The following is a 23,049-nucleotide window of genomic DNA, read 5'->3' as shown; positions in this document are numbered from 1 at the left end:
AGCCACTGAGCCAAACCAATTAGGGCTCAATAGTTAGATTTTCCTGTCTTTCTCCCCTGCTGACTACCAGAAGTCTCCAGATCTACCCATCCCTGTCCCTGGGCGCATGCAAAGAGAACCCCATCTCTTCCTGGAAGTGGTCACATGAGACAGCGGTGCTGCTTGTCCTAGCAGGCGGATGTCTGTCTGTCTTCCCGCCTGACCTTCAGGAAGACCACGCGCCCCTTCCCTCTCACTAACGAGGTAAAAAGGTTTCTTTTTGTGAGTCCGGGGCCTTTGCTTTTAGCCACCCATCAGCACTCACTCTCTTCAAAACTCCTTGCTCCAAAATGTCAAAGACAAGTAAGGATATATAAGTCAGGCCACGTCCTTCAAAGTGAGTCATCGCCTGTGGAAATAGCCTGACTCTGAAGGTTTTATCCTTACATTTTTCTTGTTAGAAGTGGCTTTTAAGCCAACAAAAGAAGCTGGGGAGGGGAAACAGGGGTTCCTGTAAGTGGTCTCACTTTATTTATTTGCTATAAATGCTCCATGTTGAGAACCGATGCCAGGAAGAGAATAAAACAAAATGCTATTTAAGAGAAATTTTCAAGTTATGCCAAATGCATTCTTTTTTTTTTTTTTAATTTTTAGAGAAAGTCTGTGGTTTTCTTTTGAATAAAAAGGTACAATACAGAACCTTAAACTGATCCACAAATAATAAAGATCCCCGAGTACTCTGTCAGTGTCGGTTGTGCAAATATACAAGTAGTCCCAATGACTCCTTTCTCCTGGGGAAAACTCACTTGAGGTAAGAAAGCAGCACAATCCCCAATGAGTTCTTGTAGGAGGAGAGACAATGGACGAATTATGCTTCTAAGAAAAGTCAGAACCAACAAAAAAATACAATTTTCCCAAGTACTGAAAAAAAACAAAAATAACCCCACAGCAATTCTCATTTTGGTTCTGAAATTGAGCACATTCTTTTTTTGCCCAAAAATAGAAAAATCAAGGAGTCAAGGAGCACGAAAAGGGGACTTCCAAAAGCGACTTAATCCAGGTTTCTCCCTACATGACCATGGAGTGAATGGACATGAGGACGTCCAGGTCCTCCCCAGTCCCAGGCGCTGGCCATGCCACTCAGGGGCTGGGCACACACAGTGACCTACCAAGGGGGACAGAATCATTCTGGCTGGGAACCTCATCCTTCCCATTATTGACGTCACTGGGTTTCACCAGCCCCTGGAGGGGTTTCCAGAAATGAAATACCACAGAGTCAGACCTGACTGTCTCAGAGGGATCTTCATCTGGAGCCTATGAGTTCCTTGCACTTCAGTGAAGAAGCAGGAGAGATGGAGCCATCATTCCTGAGACACAGCATTTTGGAGAGGGGGCCGTGTTTTCCAGATGCCAAACGAATACATGATTGACAACGGAGCTCAATATTTTCCATCGGAACTGTCCCAGAAACCTAACATGTGTGGTCACCACGCTGCCAGAACTCCTCCAGTGTAACCAACCAGGTTTGCCCCAAGGAAACCGACGGCTACGTTGCGAAGAGTCCAGCTTCGGGTGCAGGGGTGTCGGCCCCCATCGAAGAACTGATGACAAAGCACAGCGACACTTGTCACCGGACGCCGGTGCCAGGCCGCCCACAGCCGTGCCTTCCCCGACTGCGCCGAGCGGAGGGGAGGGCGTAAGTGACACCGTGCCGAGATGCCAGCTGACAGCCAGGGAAAGATGAGCCAACGGGCAACCTGTCTCCTTCGGAGGAAGGAGGCCAATGACGTCAAAGAGCTTCCACGCAGAGAGAGGTGGTAACCCAAGCAGCCTTGCTCTTGTAAACATCTCGGGGCCATCGCACAGAGCGAGAAAACCCAACGCTTTTAATTAAGGCGAGGAAGCTGTCCTCCCAGACCGAGCCCGGCCCTCCGGGCCCCGCCCTCCGGCATGGGCACCCGCCCCTTCTCCTGCCCAGGTCTAAGCCTTCCTCACCCCAGTGCCTTTCAGACCTCCCTTTAGACGGGTGCTTGGGCGAGAAGGAAACCCTTCTCTCGCTTCGGCTAGGATTCCTTTTGCTCCTCTCCTCTCCCTGCCAGGTGCGGGGCGGGACGTGGGAGGGGACAGGGATGTGGGAGGGGATGGTACGATGTCCAATCTACTGGGAAGACCACTGCCCCGTGAATCCAGGCGCCTGCTCTGAGCCTCGGGTCCCCCACGTGTAAACTGAGTGAATGGACATGAGGACCTCTAGGTCCTCTCAGGTCCCAGGCGTTGGCCATGCTGCTCAGGGGCTGGGCACACACAGTGGCTTGCCAAGGTATAGCTACTATCACACGTATCACTCCTGAAAGATAGTCACGCCTGAAGATACGCAGAGTGGAAACCCAATCAACGATGAGCAAGGACATTCCCGACCTAAAATGCGATATCCTGGCCAAACACGAAGAAAACACTTCCGAGGAAGTCAGGGTCTGGCGAGAGCGGCCTCGCAGCAGCCGAGCCGGTGACAGGAGTGAGCCCTCCCGGCTGGGCGGGCAGTGCGGGAGCAGGGGGAGCGTGGGAAGGGGCCTGTGAGGAGGCGCAGGCAATGTCATCTGAAAACCAGAGGATCAAACACACATGTGATTGCTCTCCAAACGCTCCCTCCCTCCACGGCAAATGGAGAAGGCCCGGGAAGTTTACCCTTGGGGGCTTCTTTCCCCTGGCCAGGTCCTTTGGTGGTCATTTCAGTATAGTTTACCTCCAGCATATGCTTGTGTTAGTGTTCCAGCAATACTGGGTGGATAAAGGAATAAACTCAGATGCCTACTAATTGTAAGGTGACCAGACGTCCCGCTTTTTAACAATTTGTCCAGCGTCCCTGATTGGGACTTTTTTAAAACGCCCAGGGACACGGGACAAATTGTTAAAAATCGGGGCTGTCCCGCCAAAAACGGGACGTCTGGTCACCTTAACTCAGGGGTCCTCAAACTTTTTAAAGTGGGGGCCAGATCACGGTCCCTCAGAGAGCTGGAGGGCCGGACTATATGAACTACTAATTCCTACTGTAACACCTCGGCTGCGCTCACTGCCCAAAAAACCTGGCGGGCAGGATCAGACTCCCCTGGGGGCTGCATGTGGCCCGCGGGCCGTAGTTTGAAGACCCCTGCTAATCGCCAGGGGGAGGAGAAGCTCCATGCTCTGGGGTGACCGAGGAATGTGCTACTCAGTCCAAGAAGTAAGAAGCATCCCTCCTTTTAAGCCTCTACTGTTTCTTTCCACCCAGGCATCCCATCTATTTTTCTCCCAAGGAAAAGGGTCACTATATTGGTGGAGTAACCATAAAAAAAAAAAAAAAGGGACTATAGGAATAGGGGAGAAAAAAATGTAAAAACACATTCTACTTACCATAGATTCACTAATCAGCAATAACAACAGGGCTTCTTCTGTATTTTCTTGAGGGCAAAAAATGCTGTATAAAGAGAACCAGCTTTGATATAGGGCAATCTCAAAATAACACAAAATCCTTGACTATGAGCGGGACAAAATGCTCAAAAGCTTTAAGATTTTTATATAGAACCCATGGAAAGCAGTGTATAATCTGGACACTTGAGTTAATTTGCTTATTTCTATGGTAATCTATGGAATTTGTACGTTCTAACCATACATTTTAATAGCAGGCAGCAGGGTGAAATAGAGCTGTAAAAACCAATTTGAAAGTCCAAATAACATGCAAGCTCGTGATAGAAGCAGAAATTTAGATTGCTGCAAACTGACATTATCTTCCCAGCATTCTCCTAAACCCGTTCTGGAGGTGTGATTGCAGTAGACTTTTTTACCTCTTTCTTGCTAACTGGCATATCTGATACTGTCCTTAAGTTGAAATAAGAGATTGGAAGGAATTTTAAAGTTTGAATAATTTCTAGAATTCTGTAAGAGTGCAGTGAGCTATCTTACTTAACCACATGTTTTATTATGGAGTGGCATGCAAGACCTAACTGTCGTATTAATCAGTTTTATGGAATTTGGCTGAATTCTAATATCTTGGATTTTATCAAAAGCTCTTAAGCACGATGTTGCTCAGGATTAGAGAACAATAAAAACCAAACAGAACCCAAATGAGCATTCTCTATATCCTACATTTTATGCTTTGAGCATTTAAAAACAGTCCAGCCAAAGCCGGTTTGGCTCAGTGGTAGAGCGTCGGTCTGCGGACTGAAAGGTTCCAGGTTCGATTCTGGTCAAGGGCATGTACATTGGTTGCGGGCACATCCCCGGTAGGGGGTGTGCAAGAGGCAGCTGGTCAATGTTTTTCTCTCATCGACGTTTCTTGCTCTCTATTTCTCTCCCTTCCTCTCTATAATAAATCAATAAAATATATTTTAAAAAATAAAAAAATAAATAAAAACATGTCCAGCATTGCCCACTCTGATCTGAAGCTCTAAAATCCTTTGAGTAGAACTGAGTGTTACCACAACTGGGCCAAACGCAACTCTTGTTCACGGATTGGGAGAGGAGTGCAAGAAAGATGAACCTGGTTAGTAAAAACCTCCTGGATGTTTTGGAGAGGAATAAATAAAAACTAAACTTATCCTCTCAGGGGTAATAATACTATCATTCAACTTAAGAGATGAAATGATTCATACACACACACACACACACACACCCCACACATGCCCCATTGCAAAAAAAAAAAAAAAAGTTTTCCAAATTATTATAAATACTTGCTCTCTTTGAAGATTTGGAAACTTTTATATTGTATCAAAGGACCATAAAAAGCAAGACCCTAAAAGCGCCTCAGACTCTTCACATGTCTGCCTTCCCTACAGGTAAGAAAACCACCTTGGAATCGTACCTGTTGCTCTTGTAGGGCTAAACTTTTAGGAAATAAAGATCAAGATTCTGGAATTGGCAGTGCCTTCTTTAAAGAGGTAGCTTGAGGTGATCTGGGATTTGAGAAGATGGAATATTTTTCCTCCTTAAATCAGATACAGAGCCTATGGGCTTTGAATCAAGAGTGTGGTGTGTGTGTGTGTGTGTGTGTGTGTGTGTCCACCCAGCGACCTTTTCCTGATATCCTGGCTTGTGCTTACATGTGATCATTAAGCATTTCCCATGGCTAGCCAGTCCTGCATTGTCCAGACCAACTAAAGAGAGAGAGAGCCCATGCTAATAGTGATTTAACACCAGCCAATTCCGCCATGGGTAATCCCCAAATTCCACTTGAGCCATCAAGTCTGCTTAAATGCGAGTTGTTATTTTTACCAGAGCTGCTAACAAGTAGCACATTGATTTTAATTCCACTTCCTCTACCCTTCCTTTGGAGCCAGGAAAGGTGGAGACCCAGGACCTGCAAAGCTCTCGGGGCTGGTGGGAGAAGTGGGGGCGGGGAGGGAGGAAGAATTTGTGACATTCTCTTCTTGGGGCCCTTTTTGTTGCTCAGACCTCAGAGGAAGTTGATTGAAGGGCAGGGTGGGGGATAAAAGGGGACAGGGAGAAAATGGGAATCAGCTCTGGGAGCTGGACGGGGGGCTGGCAGAGGAGGAGGCAATGCAGGGCTGCTGGGCTCAGGGCGGGCAGGCTGCGGTCTAGTCTTGGCCACATGACTACCCCTACCCAAGGGTGACTCTGTCCAGACCTCTATCACAAGAATTAGTCTGGTTCATTTCTGAAACGTATATTAAGCTTTTAGGGCTTTTTGAGTTCTGCCAATGTTTATTTCTTAATCAGGATGCTAATTATATGCATGTGTTCACTTGGTGAAAATGCACCATGTTTTAGAATCTGTATCACTAAAGTTTGCTTTGTACTCAAGTGAATTGGTGATAATGTCCTTTTGAGAACTGACTGATCAGAAAGTCCTGCCTTAGTAATATAGAAGCCCCAAGACAAAAATAACCCAACAGCTTTTCTCTCTTTACTAATAAATCAGAAGTAGGATTGTGAACATGCAAAACTAGAAAATTAAAAATTGATGGTGATAACTAAAGGAATACGAAATAGTACAAACATGAATGAAAAAAGAGAATAGATACACAATTTTAAAAAAATAAACAAAACCAAAAGTTGGTTCTTCAAAAAAGATCAGCAAAATTTGATAACAATTTTAGCTACACTGACCCAAAAAAAGACAGAGAAAACTCAAATTACTAAAATGAGAAGTGAAAGACAAGACACAACTACACCAACCTTGTAGGGAAAATAAATAAATAAATAAATAAATAAATAAATAAATAAAATATATATATATGTATGTATATTATGAACAATGGTATGCCAGCAAATTAGATATCTTAGATGAAATGAGCAAATTTGTAGAAAGACAAAAACTACTAAAACTGACTCAAGAAGAAATAGAAAGTCTTAATAGACCTATAACAAGTAAAGAGACTGAAGTTATAATGAAAACCTTCCCACAAACAAAAGCTCAGATGGCTTCACTGGTGTATTCTACCAAACATTTAAAAAACAATATCACTTCTCCACACTCTTGAAAATAGTAGAAAAAAGAATACTCCCCAACTCATTCTATAAGGCCAGTATTAGCCTAATACTAAAACTAGACAAAAATATCACAAGAAAACTACAGAGCAATGTATTTTACGAATATTGATGTAAAAATCCTCAACTAAATTTTTCATCACCTCTCCAAACTAGCAAGTCAAGCTTGGCAATAAATAAAAGATGTATATACCACGATGAATGAGATTTACCCAAGAATCCAAAATTGGTTTAATATCTTAAAGTCAATCAAGAGAATAGAGAACAAAACCCATACAATTATCTCAATGGATGCAGAAAAAGCATTTGATAAATTTAAAACACCCTTTCATGAAAAAACAAAACAAAAAAACCCCCCTCAAACTAGTAATAGAAGGGATCTTTCTCAACCTGACAGAGGGCCTCTGTAAAAACCCATAGCTAACAACAAAACTTAATGGTGAGAGAATGGATGCTTTTCACCCCTCTTGTCATTTCTATTCAGCATTGTACTAGCCAAGGCAATTAGGAAATTGTCCTAGCCAGGGCAATTAGGAAAGAAAATGGAATAAAAGACATCCAGATTAGGAAGAAAGAAGCAAAACTAATCTCTATTTGCAGATGACATAATCTTGTATATAAAAAATCCTAAGGAATCTAAAAACTATTAGAACTAGTGAATATTCAACAAGATTGTGGTATACAAAAAATCAATAGAATCAACCCAAAAATGAAATTAAGAAAATATTTCAACTCAATATTGGATTAAAAAATTGCATGCGCGCGCGCGCGCGCGCACACACACACACACACACACACACACACACATCAATTTAGAAATGTTTAACAAAAGAAGTACAAACTTTACACCCTGAAAACTACAAATTGTTGAAAGCAATTAAAGAGAACCTAAATAAATAGAAAGAAATTGATGTTCATGGATCAGAAGTCTTAATAATATTAAGATGGAAATATTTATCAAATTGATCTACAGATTCAATGAAATTCCTGTCAAAGTCCTAGTTACATTTTTCTTTACAGAAATGAACTAACTCCAAAATTAAATGCAAAGGAAGGTGTGCAGAGAGGACAGTTCAGGGGTTCTGGGCTGATTTGGGCTGATCACCTTCCAATTACTTGCACATGAAAATGTTGTAAAATTGATCGTGGTCATGTAAGCACAACTATAAAAGCCACTGAACGGTAGTTTAAATAAGTGAATGGTATATAGAGTATGTGAATTACATCTCAACGAAATGGCTTAAAAAAAACCCACATGTGTGTATCTGTCTGAAATGAAACATGCGACTCAGTAACCAGTCCTGGTATGAAGATGGTTCCTTTACCTAGTACTGCATTTTCTAGATCGGCATGTTGCCTCCACAATTCTCCCTGTACAGATGGGGAAGCTCTGTTAGAAGAGTGACAGAGTCTCAGGGACGTAGGAAATAAAGAAGTGCCAGCACCGTGAGCTTTCTGCCTTCGAGGGGTGGGGCCACACTGGAACAGCACCCAAACAGAGCGCGCTCCCTCCATCTGTCCTCCATCTGTCACCTGGATCTGGGCAGGGAGCAGGAACTCACTTCCTCAGTATACCTGGCACCTTATATGCCTCCTTACTAAGAAGCATCTAAAGCAGAAAAAAAATGTAGGGTCTCTTTTTAAAATATAAATATCTTTTTCAAAATGAACCCAAATCTACTTCTAAATAGTTCATAAAAAGGGGTCAGCATTTTAAAGTGAGTTTGGGAATTGCAAGAACACATGTTCTCTGAACCCAGATAAGAACTAAGGAATAAACAAGCTATGAATAAGGCAAACTCATGGCTCAACAAGGCCATGAAAAAAGGAGGATAAAAATGAAATTAAAATAAGCCCAGGAAAACGTTAAGAACATGCTCACTTGCCGAAACCGGTTTGGCTCAGTGGCTAGAGCGTCGGCCTGTGGACTGAAAGGTCCCAGGTTTGATTCCAGTCAAGGGCATGTACCTTGGTTGCGGGCACATCCCAGTGGAGTGTGTGCAAGAGGCAGCTGACTGATGATTCTCTCTCATTAATGTTTCTAACTCTCTATCCCTATCTCTTCCTCTCTATAAAAAAATCAATAATATATATATATATATATATATATATATATATATATATATATATATAAACGTGCTCACTTGTCTGAATTTGTACAAGAAAGGCAAACTGATAAAAATGATGAGGGAGAGGCCAAGACCGGTTTGGCTCAGTGGATAAAGCGCCAGCCTGCAGACTGAAAGGTCCCAGGTTTGATTCCGGTCAAGGGCATGTACCTTGGTTGCGGGCACATCCCCAGTAGGAGTGGTGCAAGAGGCAGCTGATCAATGATTCTCTCTTATCGATGTTTCTAACTCTCTATCCCTCTCTCTTCCTCTCTGTAAAAAATCAATAATATATATAAATATAAATACAAATAAATATATATATATAAATACATATATATATATATATATATATATATATATATATATATATATATATATATATATATAAAAGATGATGACGGAGAGAGCTGCTTAAGAGGTAGGTGCAATAACCATTTTCAGAAGGTACACGTGTAGTAAGAATCTAGTCCCCACCCTCCATGACTATTGGTGCTTTTTCTGGGGCCTGCGGTCTCTTGGCCATTTTTCTAATTTGACAACAGCCAGAGAGGGTTTCCCTCTTTATTTGTACATGTTCCCTTTCCTTCATGAAGAAATTCTGAAGTGCCATTGTGCTTTGTCCTTGCAAGAACAGGCAAAGATGGGAAGTAAAGATCTGAGGGAAAAGTCAAGAATAAGTCCACATTGTTCCTGCCTCCTCGCCCTTCTCTCGGTCTCTCTCCCTCCTTCCCCTCCGTTCCTAGCCTGGGGAGACCCAGGTGGAGGCTACAGTGGTTCACTAGCCCATTATCCTCACGGGTGATTGAGTCCCAAATTTAAAACTTAATATAACCAGGAAGTTCTAAGGAGACATCACCTTCCAATCACTTGCACATTAATTCTCCTTCATATAGCTAATTCAGTTTTAGACAATTTTAACAAAAAGATCAAGGAACTGAAGAAAAGCAAAAAGTTAACTTGCTGACTTTACAACTAGCTCTGTCACTGACTGCGTACAACGCTGGGGTTCTCCTGATAAAGGGACTGAGAATTCAAAGACCAATACCAATGGCTGAGATGAGAGCATTTCCCTCACCGGTGTACAGATGTTTGCTGCACGTGTGAGAAATAATGAGGTACCTCGCTTAAATTGGTCAGTGAGACTTGTCCATCGGGTTTTCTTTCAGGGGAACACTATCTGCCCTTGAACTTCTACTCATCCTCGAATGTTGCCCAAGTTCCCCTCCCATTCCCGAATATGTAAGTGAGGAATCAGCTCCCATACTTCTCTCCTGAGTAGACGCGGGCTTTCCGACTGAGGGTGTAGGTTTTGGTGTTGGCTCCTTTCCGGAGAGGGTCGTCCAGAGGCGACTGGCACGGCGGGTCCTCCAGAGGGTTCCAGTAGCTCTGCTCGCACATACCCCGCAACAAGATCTCTGCCAGCTGCCTGGCTATTGTCTGGGAACACAAAGGGGCAAGGGCAGAGCCATGAATCTGTTTTGTTTCATTCATTCACTTATCTACTTAGTGTTTTTCAGTCATCACTTTGTATTATGCACTCTTCCAAGACTCATAATGAAATGATATCAGCTGATGACAAAATGAAGACAGGATACACCAAGATACTTGGACAATTAAAAAAAATATATAAGTCCATGCCCTTCAAATGCCACCTGCCTCGGTTGTACTCTGGAACACTAACCCTATTTTACAACTGAAACTTTTAGTTAAGCTCTTTTTCAGAAACCCTTATAGATAACAGGTGAACTATAAATATTTTCATCACCTCCCAAATGATGCCTGCTAAAGCCCACACTTGGCAAAAAGCCACTACTCCACCTAGGTGATGCTATCCCTGAAAAAAGTCTCTTTTTTGATGACAAGATGACATCCAGCGTAGATTTTCACACTGTCTTCCATCCTAGAATGCCATGGGCTGGACCTCCATGGCCCCCCCTGGAACCCTGCTCCTGAGAACCCTGTTCTCGGCGACCCTGGGCCTTTGCAGTAGAGAAGGCAATGGGGAGAATGGCTAATGAGGCCTTTGTCCAAATTTGGATAGGCGTCTCCTTCCTCACTGTGAAATCCCAGGAGTGCGTGGTCCTCCTGAATTAGATGCAGATTACCACCTTCTCCAAACTCCAGCTCCACCTCCCAGGGCAGCCCAGTATGATGCATGGGGGGAAGAGCATGTGGCTTTTATTAGGAAGTACACTGAGTGGCCAGATTATGATAATCTCTGAACGCATAATAGTCTGGCCTCTCAGTGTATATCCTATATAATAAAAGGCTAATGTGCAAATTGTCCCCACAACAGGAATTTGACCAGCAAGCAGGCCAACCAACCGGCCATGTCCCCTCCCCCTGGCCAGGCTGGCTGGACCCCACCCGTGCATGAATTCATGCACCAGGCCTCCAATATATATATATACACACTGAATGGCCAGATTATGCGTTCAGAGATCATAATAATCGGCCACTCAGTGTATTTTGTTGACTAATTTATATTAGTTTGTTTCCAATGACAAAAAAAAAAAAAAAGAGGAAAGGTAAAAATATATATATATATATATATATATATATATATATATATATATATATATATATATATATAAAGAAAAGAAAAGAAAAGAAAAGAAAAGAAAAGAAAAAAACCCTTTTAAAACAGAAGCACTGCACCTCAGGTGGGCAGGTGGCCCGTGGCCAGCCAGAGGTGACGAAAGGAACCGTCCACCGGCAGGTTCTCCAGGAGGCCTCGGCACTCTGCAGGATGCAGACAAAGGATGCCGATCTTCCCTCAGAAGGAGCCTTTTTAATCATGTGTTCCAGAGGAGACCTCTGCCTAGGCTTTGATCCTTGTGAACTCTCTTAACATGCCACACGGAAACTTCAATGCAACCAAACAACTAGCTTAGTGGTTTCTGATAATCACCGTGTAAAGGCAAATTTTCTTGATTATTCTCAAGTCAGACTCATTGGCTTTAACTGTCTATAAAAATGTGAAATTAAAGCTCTCCTATCATCCCCGGCTGAGCCATCGGTAAAGCTCTCTTAAGAACACAATCTCCAGGACCTAAACGATTCCTGAACTGTTTTCTTAAACCTTCCGCTCTGGTTTCACTGTGACTCACTGCAGTCATAGAGCTAATGACTTCTGCTAAGAGCATTGATGGGCAAAGATTACCTGCACTCCCGGCAGCTGAGCAAAAAAGGATGCTAAAGGGGGAAAATGCACAAGGACCTTCATCTTCTGGAGACAGGGGGATTCTAAAATTACAAAAACTTCTGCCCTGCACAGTTTGCTTGCTCACTGCTAGATCTCAATTCCCTCAGGGCATTAACCTTCCAGAAAGACGGTTAAAGTAGGTTTTGATGTTATATGTGCATATTCTAAAGGCTCCCATCACCTCACCAGTGCCCTACCGATGAGAAAGGATGTCTGTTTGCACTCGCTGAAAGCTCAAATGAAGTTCAGGAAGAAAGATTAAATTTGAGAAATTATCAGCAAGATCACCAATATCTATCATACCTTTTATTTTTTTAATTTTTAAAAAAGAGGGACCGGTTTGGCTCAATGGATAGAGCGTCGGCTTGGGGACTGAAGGGTCCCGGGTTCGATTCCGGTCAAGGGCATGTACCTTGGTTGCAGGCATATCCCCGGTAGGGGGTGTGCAAGAGGCAGCTGATCTATGACTCTCTCTCATCGATGTTTCTAGCTCTCTATCTCTCTCCCTTCCTCTCTGTACAAAATCAATAAAATATTCAAAAAAAAGAGGCAAATATTTAAAAAAATAAAATAAATAAAATAAAATAAAATAAAAAATATATTTTTACTGATTTCAGAGGAGAATGAAGAGAGAGAGATAAAAGCATCAATAATGAGTGAGGATCATTGATCAGCTGCCTCTTGCACACCCCACAATGGGCATCGAGCCTGCAACCCAGGCATGTGCCCTGGCTGGAATCGAACTGCGACCTCCTAGTTCATAGGTAGAGGCTCAACCACCGAGCCACGCCAGCTGGGCTATGCTTTTTATTTTTTACATGAAGGCTGCATTTAGCCTGCAGTCTAAATGCTTAAAAACTGCTGGTAACTATCAAATGAACTCAGAAGTAAAGAAAGGAAAGGAAGAAAAGGGGCCTGAAAGAAGACTCAAACTTTTACATACAAACTCAGTTAAGAAATGGACTTTTTTGTATGTATTTCAAAGTGTAATAAAATTCACATAGCATTAAGATCACCATTTTAACCATTTCATGTGTATACACTAACGGCATTTAGTACATTCACAGTGTTGTGCAATCATCACTACTCCCTGGTTCTAGAACATTCTCCCTGAAGCCCCAAACCCTTTTAGGTCGTGAGTCCCATTCCTCGTCCTTCCAGACCCTGGAAACTACGAATCTGCCTTCTGCCTCTATAGGTGTGTCTAGGTGGGGTATTTTCCTGTAAGTGGAATCATATAATGTGTGGCCTTTGTTTCGGCTTCTTGCACTCAGCATGATGTTTTCAAGGTCCATCTTTGCTGTAGCATGCGTCAGTGCTTCATTCCTTTTTATGGCTGAAAGCTGTTCCATTTACAGCAGCACCACATTTTGCTTACCTAGCTGTCAGCCAACAGACACTTAGATTGTGTCCATCTTTTTGTGTCCAAAGTTTTTGTTTGCACACCTGTTTTCAATTCTCTGGAGTATTTATCTAAGAGTGGCATTGCTGTAAATGTACTTCTAAATCCTTCTCTGCTTGGGTCTCAGACCAGACTGAGTTTGACAAAGCAACGTTCCATCTCATATGAATCTCACAAATCTGCAGTTATCAGCTAACCTAAAAAGAATCAAATGGCTATTAAGACCAATGAAAACTCTGATGAATGGCAGTAGCTGGAGAGGCTTTCTGAGGTCCAGTGTAAGCCAAGACACCGGTAAATAAGACCCAGGAAGTGTCTCAGTGAGGGTGGGCTCAGAATCACTGTGCAAACTAGAAAATAAGGCTCTCAGGTCTGCCCATACCACCCAGCTGGCATTTCTGAGGCAGGCACAGGGATGCGTAGAGGGTGGGGCAAAGGGAAGTTTACAGTTGTTTGTATGGAAAGTAACACAATAACTAATAATTAATAAACACAATAATAAACTTTGTGATTCACGTTCTCACAATTGTAAGCCTACTTTTGCCCCATCTTAATATTTAAGTGTCTCTCCAAGAATTCTGACACATACCTTTTTAAATATATATATATATATATATATATATATATATATATATATATATTGATTGATTTCAGAGAGGAAGGGAGAATAGAGAGATGGAAACGTCAATGATGAGAGAAAATCACAGATCGGCTGCCTCCTGCATGCCCCACACTGGGGATTGAGCCCACAACCCGGTCACAAACCAGGAACCTCCTAGTTCATAGATCAATGCTAAACCACCGAGCCACACCAGCCAGGACTCACACACTTTTGGTTAAATACTCAAGGAATTAAAAACAGTTCAACTTAGGTCACATGAGGATCATCAACCAAGATCAAAGGTCTACTCCTCTCATTTTGTTTTGTTGAAATATATTTTTATTGATTTCAGAGAGGAAGGGAGAGGGAGAGATAGAAACATAAATGATGAGAGAGAATCATTGATAGGCTGCCTCCTGCACTGGGGAATCGAGCCTATAACCCAGAAATGTTTCCTGACCAGGAACTGAACCGTGACCTCCTGGTTCATAGGCTGATACTCAACCACTGAGCCACACTGGCCAGGCTACTCCTTTCAAATTAACACTGACCAGTTAGCAGCTGAGAACGTGCACGGGCAGCTCCGGTCTACCCAGACTTTCTTTCGAGGCCTCTTCACTGTAATTCTCAGAAAACAAAGAAACCTTTCTTCCTTCCTAACACATATCTATTTATAAGTTCAAATATATTAATTTAAAAATCATAAACCTTATAATGAAAGATGTTCTCTAATTCTGAAAAATAACATTGAAAATAGCAGCGGGCAGATTCCAACAGTGTATACAACACAGTCACTCCTTTTAATGAGAAAAAAACCCCATTCATTTCCTTAATGAATCAATATAAATTTTTTGAGAGTCAGCAATATGAACAAATGCTCCATACTTAAGCAATTTTGAAAGATGGGCTTTTTCAATGTGCTTGGAAAAGTTATAAAAGCATTTGCTCATACAACCAGTTACTTACATTATGCTTCCAAATTTTGGAAGAAGCTGTTCACATTGACCAGCTGAGAAGTTTTAGTAGATCAATGAGAAAGAAGGCAATGATTTTTATCCATATTTTGCAGTGGTTTCCACTGTAAAACATGGATAAAAATTTCCATTTGTTACTGCAATCATTTGAACTTCTTAAGGCACCTAAAAATCATATGACGCCGAAACCGGTTTGGCTCAGTGGATAGACATCGGCTTATGGACTGAAGGGTCCCGGGTTCGATTCTGGTCAAGGGCATGTACCTTGGTTGCAGGCACATCCCCAGTAGGAGGTGTGCAAGAGGCAGCTGATCAATGATTCTCTTTCATCGATGTTTCTAACTCTATCCCTCTCCCTTCCTCTCTGTAAAAAATCAATAAAATATATATTTTTTAAAAATCAGATGACTATGTAAATAAATATTGAAGACCATGTGAGCTGTTGGTGGGGCAGGCATGTGTAAGTCCATCTTCTCTCACCCCCATTGTTCCAGTAAAGCCCATGGCTTAGCCATCTGGCCCCATGAGTTATAGTATGTCTGCATCTAAAACTCTGGAGACACTGAACTGAAGATACAGGCTCGTATCTGTGACAGGAAGCTGCTAGCCTGGCCCCAGGGCACGCTCTCCTACAGCAGCTAGAGGATTTATGATAAGGGAGGACAGTCGCATGGATGACAGAAGACAAAAGAAGCTGCAGGCTTACATGGGGTTTCTGTATCCTGCTGACAGGCAGCATTTGCTCTCAGTAAGCATCAGGCCTTTGCCCAAACACTCACTCACTCAGTGGCTATGGCTCTGAAGGGCAAGCTATGAAGGTGTGGTGAAGGAAGGAAAGTGAAAGGATTAAAAATGAAGAGAGAGAACTCAAGTCAAAAGGAGAGTGGCTGATCAACCAGTTATTTAACTTCTAAGTTTTATGGTCAATATAGTTAGTCAAACAACTAGGTACTGCGCAGGGCTAATCCGCTTTGCTCTGTCTGTATGAATCATTAGCATACAAGCCATCCCTTCCCGCAATGGCATCTGGGAGGGCTTACATTCCACCTGCCTTACGGGATGCATTTCTTAGGTTTCAAGAGAGAGCACTACCGATGAGCACTAAAGATGCCCAACATCAAGATGCCACCAGGGAAATGGAAACCAAAACCACCATGAGACAGCGCCTCACACACACTGGGATGGCCACAGCTAAAAAGACAGACAACAACAAATGTGGAGGGTGTGAAAAAACCAGAAGGAAGCCTCATAACTTCTGGCCAGGATGCAAAATGGTGCAACCACTTTGGAAAAGAGGTTGGCAACTCCTCTGAGTGTTAAAAATAGTCACCATAAGATCCAGCAATTCCACTCCTAGGTACATACCCCCCAAAAATGAGCACATCTGATCACATAAGAACTTGCATAAGAATGTTCACAACAGCATTATTCATAACAGCTAAAAAGTGAAATAACCTAAAAGTCTATCAACTAATGAATGGATAAGTAAAAGCCTATATAATAAAAGCCTAATATGCAAATTGTCCCCTCGGGCGGTTGTTTGAGAGTTTGACAGGGAGACCAGGAGTTCGACTGCTCACTATGATGTGTGCTGACCACCAGGGGGCAGTGCGGAACATGGCGGGCATCAGGACATGCTGTGGCCTCTCACCAGCTACCTGGGGGTGATGGAGGTGCAGTGAGACTGCTGGGTGTCTGCTGAGCTCACTCTCATTCCTTCTGTTACCTCCCCCCACCCCTGGATGTCAGGGCTCATGCACTGGGGAAGCCCCCACTCCCCAGCTCCCTCCACCCCCGTACTCAGGTGCTGGGTGCCCATGAGGAGCCCTCCCTGCACTTGCGCAGTGTCTTCTGGGTGAGCCAGGCCACAGCCTCTGGGACCACAGGAGTTCACCGTGGGTTTGCACAGGAGCCAGTCTTCGAGGCCGGCTGGGAGAGAGTGTGCTGCCCGCCTGGCTTCCATGCGGCACTGCTGGGCGGCCCAGAGGCCCACGCTGCACCCCGGCCTGTGGCGTTGAGCCGCACTCACTGCATCTCCACATGGAGACTCAGGCGCTGTGACTCAGGTGGAGGGGGGCGTGCGAGGGTCGGGGCCCAGGTGCTGCCCAGGGCCCAGAGGTCAGCTGGGACCTGCCCTTCTACGCCAGATGCTCACACTTTGATCACCAGCCAGGCCTAGGGACCGCACCCATGCATGAATTTCATGCACCGGGCCTCTGGTGTCTTAATCCATACAATGGAATATTATTTGGTAGCAAAAAAGGAACGAAATGCTGGTGCAGGCTACAACGTGGATGAACCTTAAAAAAATATCCCAAGTAAAGGAAGCCAGTCACAAAAAGACTACATATTGTATTATGCCGTGTATGTAAAATGTCCCAGAGAGGGAGATCTATAGAAACAGAAAGTAAATGAGTGATTGCTAGGGGCTGGGGAACGGGGAGAATGGAGATTGACTACTAATGGGTTTTGAAATGAACTATTAGTGATGCCTAAACAATCCTGTGCATATACGAAAAACCACTGACTATAAACAGTTAAGTATATGATATGTAAACTATAGCTATTAACAAATATGAAAGAGAGAGAGAGATTACACGTAGTGGAGTCGTTCACCACACTCACCATTCGCAGGTTCTGAGTTGTTCTCGTCTCCACCGCTCGGAGGAGCTCTCTGAATCTCCCCACTCCTCTGGTCAAGTTCCTGTGTGCACACAGAATGTGACAGGATTTCCATCTCGCGTGTACTAACATCAAATCTTTTATCTACATAAAAGCTGTGGGCTAGGTTTTAAGCAACAATTATCCCAAATGTGCCTGTCCATCTTTGTTCGGATCTCCGAAATATGACCTAGGACTGATGGCTTTTTGTGTTTCTGAAACCAAATTTTCTCACAAAAAAACAAAAGTTGGAAAATGGATTCTGAGGCTCCCTTCTCCCTGCCCCACAAAAGCAAGGTATCTTGCCAGAGTTTATCTTCATCCTTAGGTGGCTCCGTGGTTTTCCTGCTCTGCTGAGCGGCGCTGAAATCTGTCTTTTCATCTAAAAGGTGGGTGGCAACTGGGGGACAGAAATACCCACAAGGCACCGCGTGCAGCGTGGGGAGAGGCTGCACGTTGGGAATCGGTCACTCAGAATGCCCCTGCGTCCCCTTCGCAGAGGAGTGACTAATCCAGGCAAAAGCACACTATTCTAGCGATGAGGACCTACCCCTGTCTGCTCATTAGGACACGGAAGGGACCCGGCTTGCTCCGGTTCCCAGACCCGGCAAGAGGGTGAGCCGGGGGCTCTGTCACCTTCCTGGGCAAAAGAAACGTAGATTCTCAAAGTGAAGTACAGCTCTAGGAGAAGGCACACACTGTGGATGCAAGCGCTCAGGCCTACGTTTCGTATCAGGAGTATGCAGGTTTATGGGCGAGACAGAGAGAAAAGGTGGGATAAAGGAAGGGCTCCACCAAGCAGCCACGCTGCCTCTTTGCAAACATAAATTACTTCCCAATCAATCCATCAAACGCTACCCCACCCCCGCCTCCCACCCCGCGGAGAAGCAAAGGGTGGGGGCCCCTTCCGGGAGCAGCTGCAGGAGCGAGGAACCTGAGCTGCGGCGGCTCGGAGCACGGCGCATCCCGCTGCCCCACACACCTCACGGAGGCGTGTGTGGTGACACATTTCATTAAGGGACAAATGATTCCCGAGTAACATCCTGGTCAATCTATCCAGGCCCCACTTGTCCTCGCTGAAAGCTGCGCCTGGCTGCTCAGCTGGCGCCCTCCCCGGCCGGTCCCTCTGCATCGTGCGCCGCCGCCGCCTATGACATAACTCGGGGATATTTATAACCCGCTCATTAGGACACGTCTCATCTTTCCGAGCCGCCGCAGGGCCGGTCAGCAGGTGCAGACCTGTCAGCCAGCCCCGCAGGCTGTGGCAGATGCTCCAGGCATTTTGGCCCTCTGCTTGGATGACATTTCAAACGGCACAAAGGTATTAAATCAAACCGAATGTGCGTTCTGTACGTTACAGACACTCGCAGGGGCCATCAGTCCGCCTCTCCTGCCTACACGGCATCCCAGGGCTCTCATTCACGAGCACGGCCCCGGAGCAGCGCTCCGCTTATGGGCACAGGGGCACACACACGCCGTCCTCCGCTCGCCCACGCGGACCGGGTGGTGGCGGGCCAGGTTTATGGGGGCATAAAAAGGGAAGCGTGTGCTCCGGGCTCAGAGCAGCGTGGAAGGAGATGTGGGTAAGGATTAGGTAACAGGCCCTGGGACACGCAGTCTCCTCTGCTTTCCCCTTCATTTGTTTTTATGGATCCGTGTTCTCAGGCAACAAAGTACATTTGCTTTTGGGCTGAAGCTCAGCTCTCGTAAGCAGTGTGGGGGAAGGAGACAGCGACAGCGAAAACGTGGACGGGTAGAACGGAGGTGTCTGCTTGTATTCCAGAACCGCCGATGAAGCCCCCACGAGGCACGAGGCACCGAACGAGTGGCATTTTGTACCGTGTGGCAGGGATTGAGACGGGATTGAGACGACAGACACAACGGGAGACCCAGATTTCAAGGGCTGTTGACCAGGGTAGAAATCAGGCCTCGAACGGGCAGCATCAAATTTAAACTCTGTAGCTCAGGGAAGGCTGCACGGTGGGAACTGATCACTCAGAATGTCCCTGCATCCTCCTCACAGAAGGAGTGGCTTATCGAGACTAAAGCACACTATTCTAGCGATGAGGACCTAACCCTGTCTGCTCATTAGGACACGGAAGGGACACGGCTTGCTCAGGTTCCCAGACCCGGCAAGAGGGTGAGCCAGGAGCTGTCACCTTCCTGGGCAAAAGAAACGTAGGTTCTCTGAATGAAGTACAGCTCTAGGAGAAAGCACACACTGTGCATGCAAGAGCTCGGGCCTATGTTTTGTATCATGAATATGCAAATCATCTAATATATATACACGGTGTAAATGTCATGCATTCCAGGGATGGCAGCCAATGAGATACTCCTAGGAACCGTTCACAACGGGGAAAAGTCTGTTGGCCCAGGTGAAGCGGCCGAACTAACGCCGCCCCCGCCTTAGAGGGAAAAGGATGCATCCATTCCCCTCCCCCCTGAGGCGGAGGCGGCTCTCCCGTGCACGACCGAGGCCCTCTGCTGGAGGACGGAGGAAGTGTCCCGGCCCAGGCGCTGTCACACATGGGAAGGGGAATCGAGGGCATATTCCCAAAGCACTGACGTTACCTTGGAAGCAGAGACAAGTTTGTCTCAAACTGTTTCTGGTTTATTTCTGGAGAGAGCTTAGGATTCAGAATCAGATTCCTCCTCCAACTGGGAGGCATCCTGCTCGTGAACCACGGATGCACAGTAGCCACGGATACCTCGCTCGGCATGCCTGGGGCCGTGCTGCCCACAGGAACCGCGGCCCCATCAGGCCGGCTGTCCACCCACGAGGCTGGCTGTCCAACCGCAGGCCAACTCGGCAGCAGGAAGGAGGAGGAGCTGAGGGTAGAAGGCTGCTCATTTTCAATATTAGAAAGCGAAAAAGAGCTGAAACCGGTTTGGCTCAGTGGTAGAGTGTCGGTCTGCAGACTGAAAGGTTCCAGGTTTGATTCCGGTCAGGGGCATGTATGTTGGCTGTGGGCACATCCCCGGTAGGGGGTGTGCAAGAGGCAGCTGGTCGATGTTTCTCTCTCATCGACGTTTCTAACTCTCTATCTCTTTCCCTTCCTCTCTGTAAAAAATCAATAAAATATATTTTTTTAAAAAGAAAAAAGAAAAAAAAGAAAGCGAAAAAGAATCCCAAATGCAGAAACATACAATTCTCATGGACGCCTACACCATCATACATCCTTAGGTCACATCATTTTATTCAGCCGATCGCTTTCACTGTTGGCAGCAGAAAAAATAATTTTTAATCTAGTTGGATAATCATGAGACAAAGGAACAAAAAAGGAAATTAACTTGTAAGAGTTAGATTCTAAATCAGTGGTTCTCAACCTTCCTAATGCCGCGACCCTTTTGTACAGTTCCTCATGGTGTGGTGATCCCAAACTATAAAATTATTTTCATTGCTACTTCATATCTGCAATTTTGCTACTGTTATGAATTGTAATGTAAATATCTGTGTGTTCCAGTGGTCTTAGGCGACCGACAGGTTGAGAACCGCTGCTGTAGAGCCTAAGACCATCGGAAAACACAGATATTTACATTATGATTCATAACAGCAGCAAAATTACAGCTACGAAGTAGCAACGGAAATAATTTTATGGTTGGGGTCACCACCACATGAGGAGCTGTATTAAAGGGTTGCTGCGTTAGAAAGGTTGAGAACCACTGCTCTAAATGCTATAAATTATGCTGATAGGAGGGAAGTAAACAAACGCCACAGGACTGCGTCATGTCTCTGAACTGTTACTTTATCCTGAAAATGTTGTGATTCAGCAACTAGGCGGAAGGAACTGCGGCTTAGTGACTCTGCTCCAGGATGAGGAGAGGCGAGGCGTGTCCCCGGTGGGGAGGGTTCCCCCAGACCCCTGACGGGAGGGAGGTCATCACTCCATTTCAACACCAGAGCGCCGTGATGTCCAAATTCAGTATGGCCAACGATTCCCAAAAGGGATGTTTCTGCCAACATCCGAGCAGCAGGTGCACTGGCAAGCTGTCAGAACTTGGGGTTCACCCAGCACCTTGCTCTGGCACGCTCCCTGAGCTGGGTGCCTCTTCACCCAGGTCAGGCGGTTCCGGTTCCCAAACAGCTCGGCTATGACCAAGGAGAAAGCTCCAGCAGGTCCTTTGAGCACCAGCCGGTTTTCAGCCAGAAAAACAGGCAAAAACCCTGCTTTCACTTTCCATCGTCACTGCCTGTCCCCAACCCTGTGTCCCACGGCCTCGCTCTTGTTCAAACTCAGGCAACCTCCCGCTCGGTCTCTGTCCCTTTTCATGAGGACACAGCCTCCCTCTCCCTGACCTACTTCCATTTCTTCCTTCTCTCCTCCCTTTTTTATCTGGTCTCCTCCTCCTCCTCCTGAATCTCCTCCTTCTAGGGCTTGTCCGCTGGCCATGAGGTCAGTGCAAAAGCATGACTTCCTGCGGACACGGGGGGGGGGGGGGGGAAGAGGAGGCTATGGCTTGCCTCCTGACCCCCTGGCCTGCAGCAGCACTTTGGAAGTCTGGCCTCTGAAGTGGACATTCTCAGGAACAAGCCTACAGCAGCGCCTGGCTCTGTCCAAGGCCTCGTAACAGCCTCCTCAGCTCCTGAACGCCGCCACCTGGGCCTCTGTGCACCTAACCGAGGGGGGAAAGTACACAGAAAGGAAGCCACGCTCCCAACCCCAAATCAAAACGGAAAACTCGGAGCCTGAGAGCCACGTCGCCTCGGACGGGCGCTGCTTCCACAGCAAACTCAAAACAGTGCTCTGTTCTTCCTCTCCCCATTTCTTGGGAGCGAAAAGGGAAAATACAATTCTCCCCCTTAACGTACCCTTCTAAATGACCGTCTGACCTCAGAGCCTGGCCCAGGCCACCAATGTACTTAAGGTCAGCATCAACTGTCACTGCTATGCAAACTCAGAGTTCTGATGGGAATACTTTAGTTTTCCGGCTGCCAGATCCCTGGTCTCTTATCAACCATCACCTCTGGAACTGCCAAGTGGCAGGTTATCCCAGCCTTTACTGAGCATCAAGTCCCAGGCTGCCCCTGAGGACACGCTGGCGAACGAGGGCCGCCATCCCTGCCTCAGGGAGCTCAGAGGCTCCACAGCCCCCAAGCCAGGATCTCTGTTTTGCCCACGGCCATGCCCCACATCCCTCAGCCAGAGCCTGGGACACAGAGAGTGCTCAGTAAATATTCATGGGATTAAGCGAGGCCACAGGGGGTACATCTCCCTGCTTCTTGTCCCCCTTTTTGGCGCTGCAGGTAGCACAGCACAGCTCTCCCCTGAACAGAATCCTCCTGTGCCCGCGGTGGCCGTGCCTGGGTGCCCGGGGGAGGGGTGACAGGCTGGCACCAAGCGACGTCGCCGGGCATGCCTGGCCTGACAGCTTTGAGACAGCCATGTAGATGATGAGGATTTCAAGATTTAAAAAAATCTTCCAGACACTTGAGGGAAAGTTTCCTTCCCATATGCCTTTACCCATGGCTCCTCTCTCTGCTTGAAGTGTGCAAAGAAACTTCAAGTCATCCATCGAGACCCAGGTCAAAGGCTACCCTCGGGAGCCTTCTCCCAGCCTCTCCGGGAAGACCAAGGCACCGGTCCCGGGTGCTCCCAACGGGTGCCCGTGTATTTTCAGTGTAGGTGACACGT

The 23,049-nt window shown here is 45.8% G+C and overlaps 1 protein-coding gene across 9 annotated transcripts in view; it reads right to left on the bottom strand.

Moving 5' to 3' along the window:
• The window catches only part of TTC7B (tetratricopeptide repeat domain 7B), a 183,338-nt gene that overhangs the window by 93,272 nt on the left and 67,017 nt on the right, over positions 1 to 23,049 (bottom strand). For all 9 annotated transcript variants that reach the window (XM_084883843.1, XM_084883845.1, XM_084883851.1 and 6 more), the window contains 3 exons: positions 17,381 to 17,459; positions 9,838 to 10,010; positions 3,370 to 3,433 (listed from right to left, as the gene is read on the bottom strand). In XM_084883843.1, the coding sequence (XP_084739969.1) occupies positions 3,370 to 3,433; positions 9,838 to 10,010; positions 17,381 to 17,459 (316 nt within the window). The remainder of the gene's footprint in view (positions 1 to 3,369; positions 3,434 to 9,837; positions 10,011 to 17,380; positions 17,460 to 23,049) is intronic.

This window comes from Pipistrellus hanaki, assembly GCF_964339955.1.
Source record: "Pipistrellus hanaki genome assembly, chromosome: 1".
NCBI classification, from domain to species: Eukaryota; Metazoa; Chordata; class Mammalia; order Chiroptera; family Vespertilionidae; genus Pipistrellus; species Pipistrellus hanaki.
This window is presented reverse-complemented; position numbering and strand designations above follow the sequence as displayed.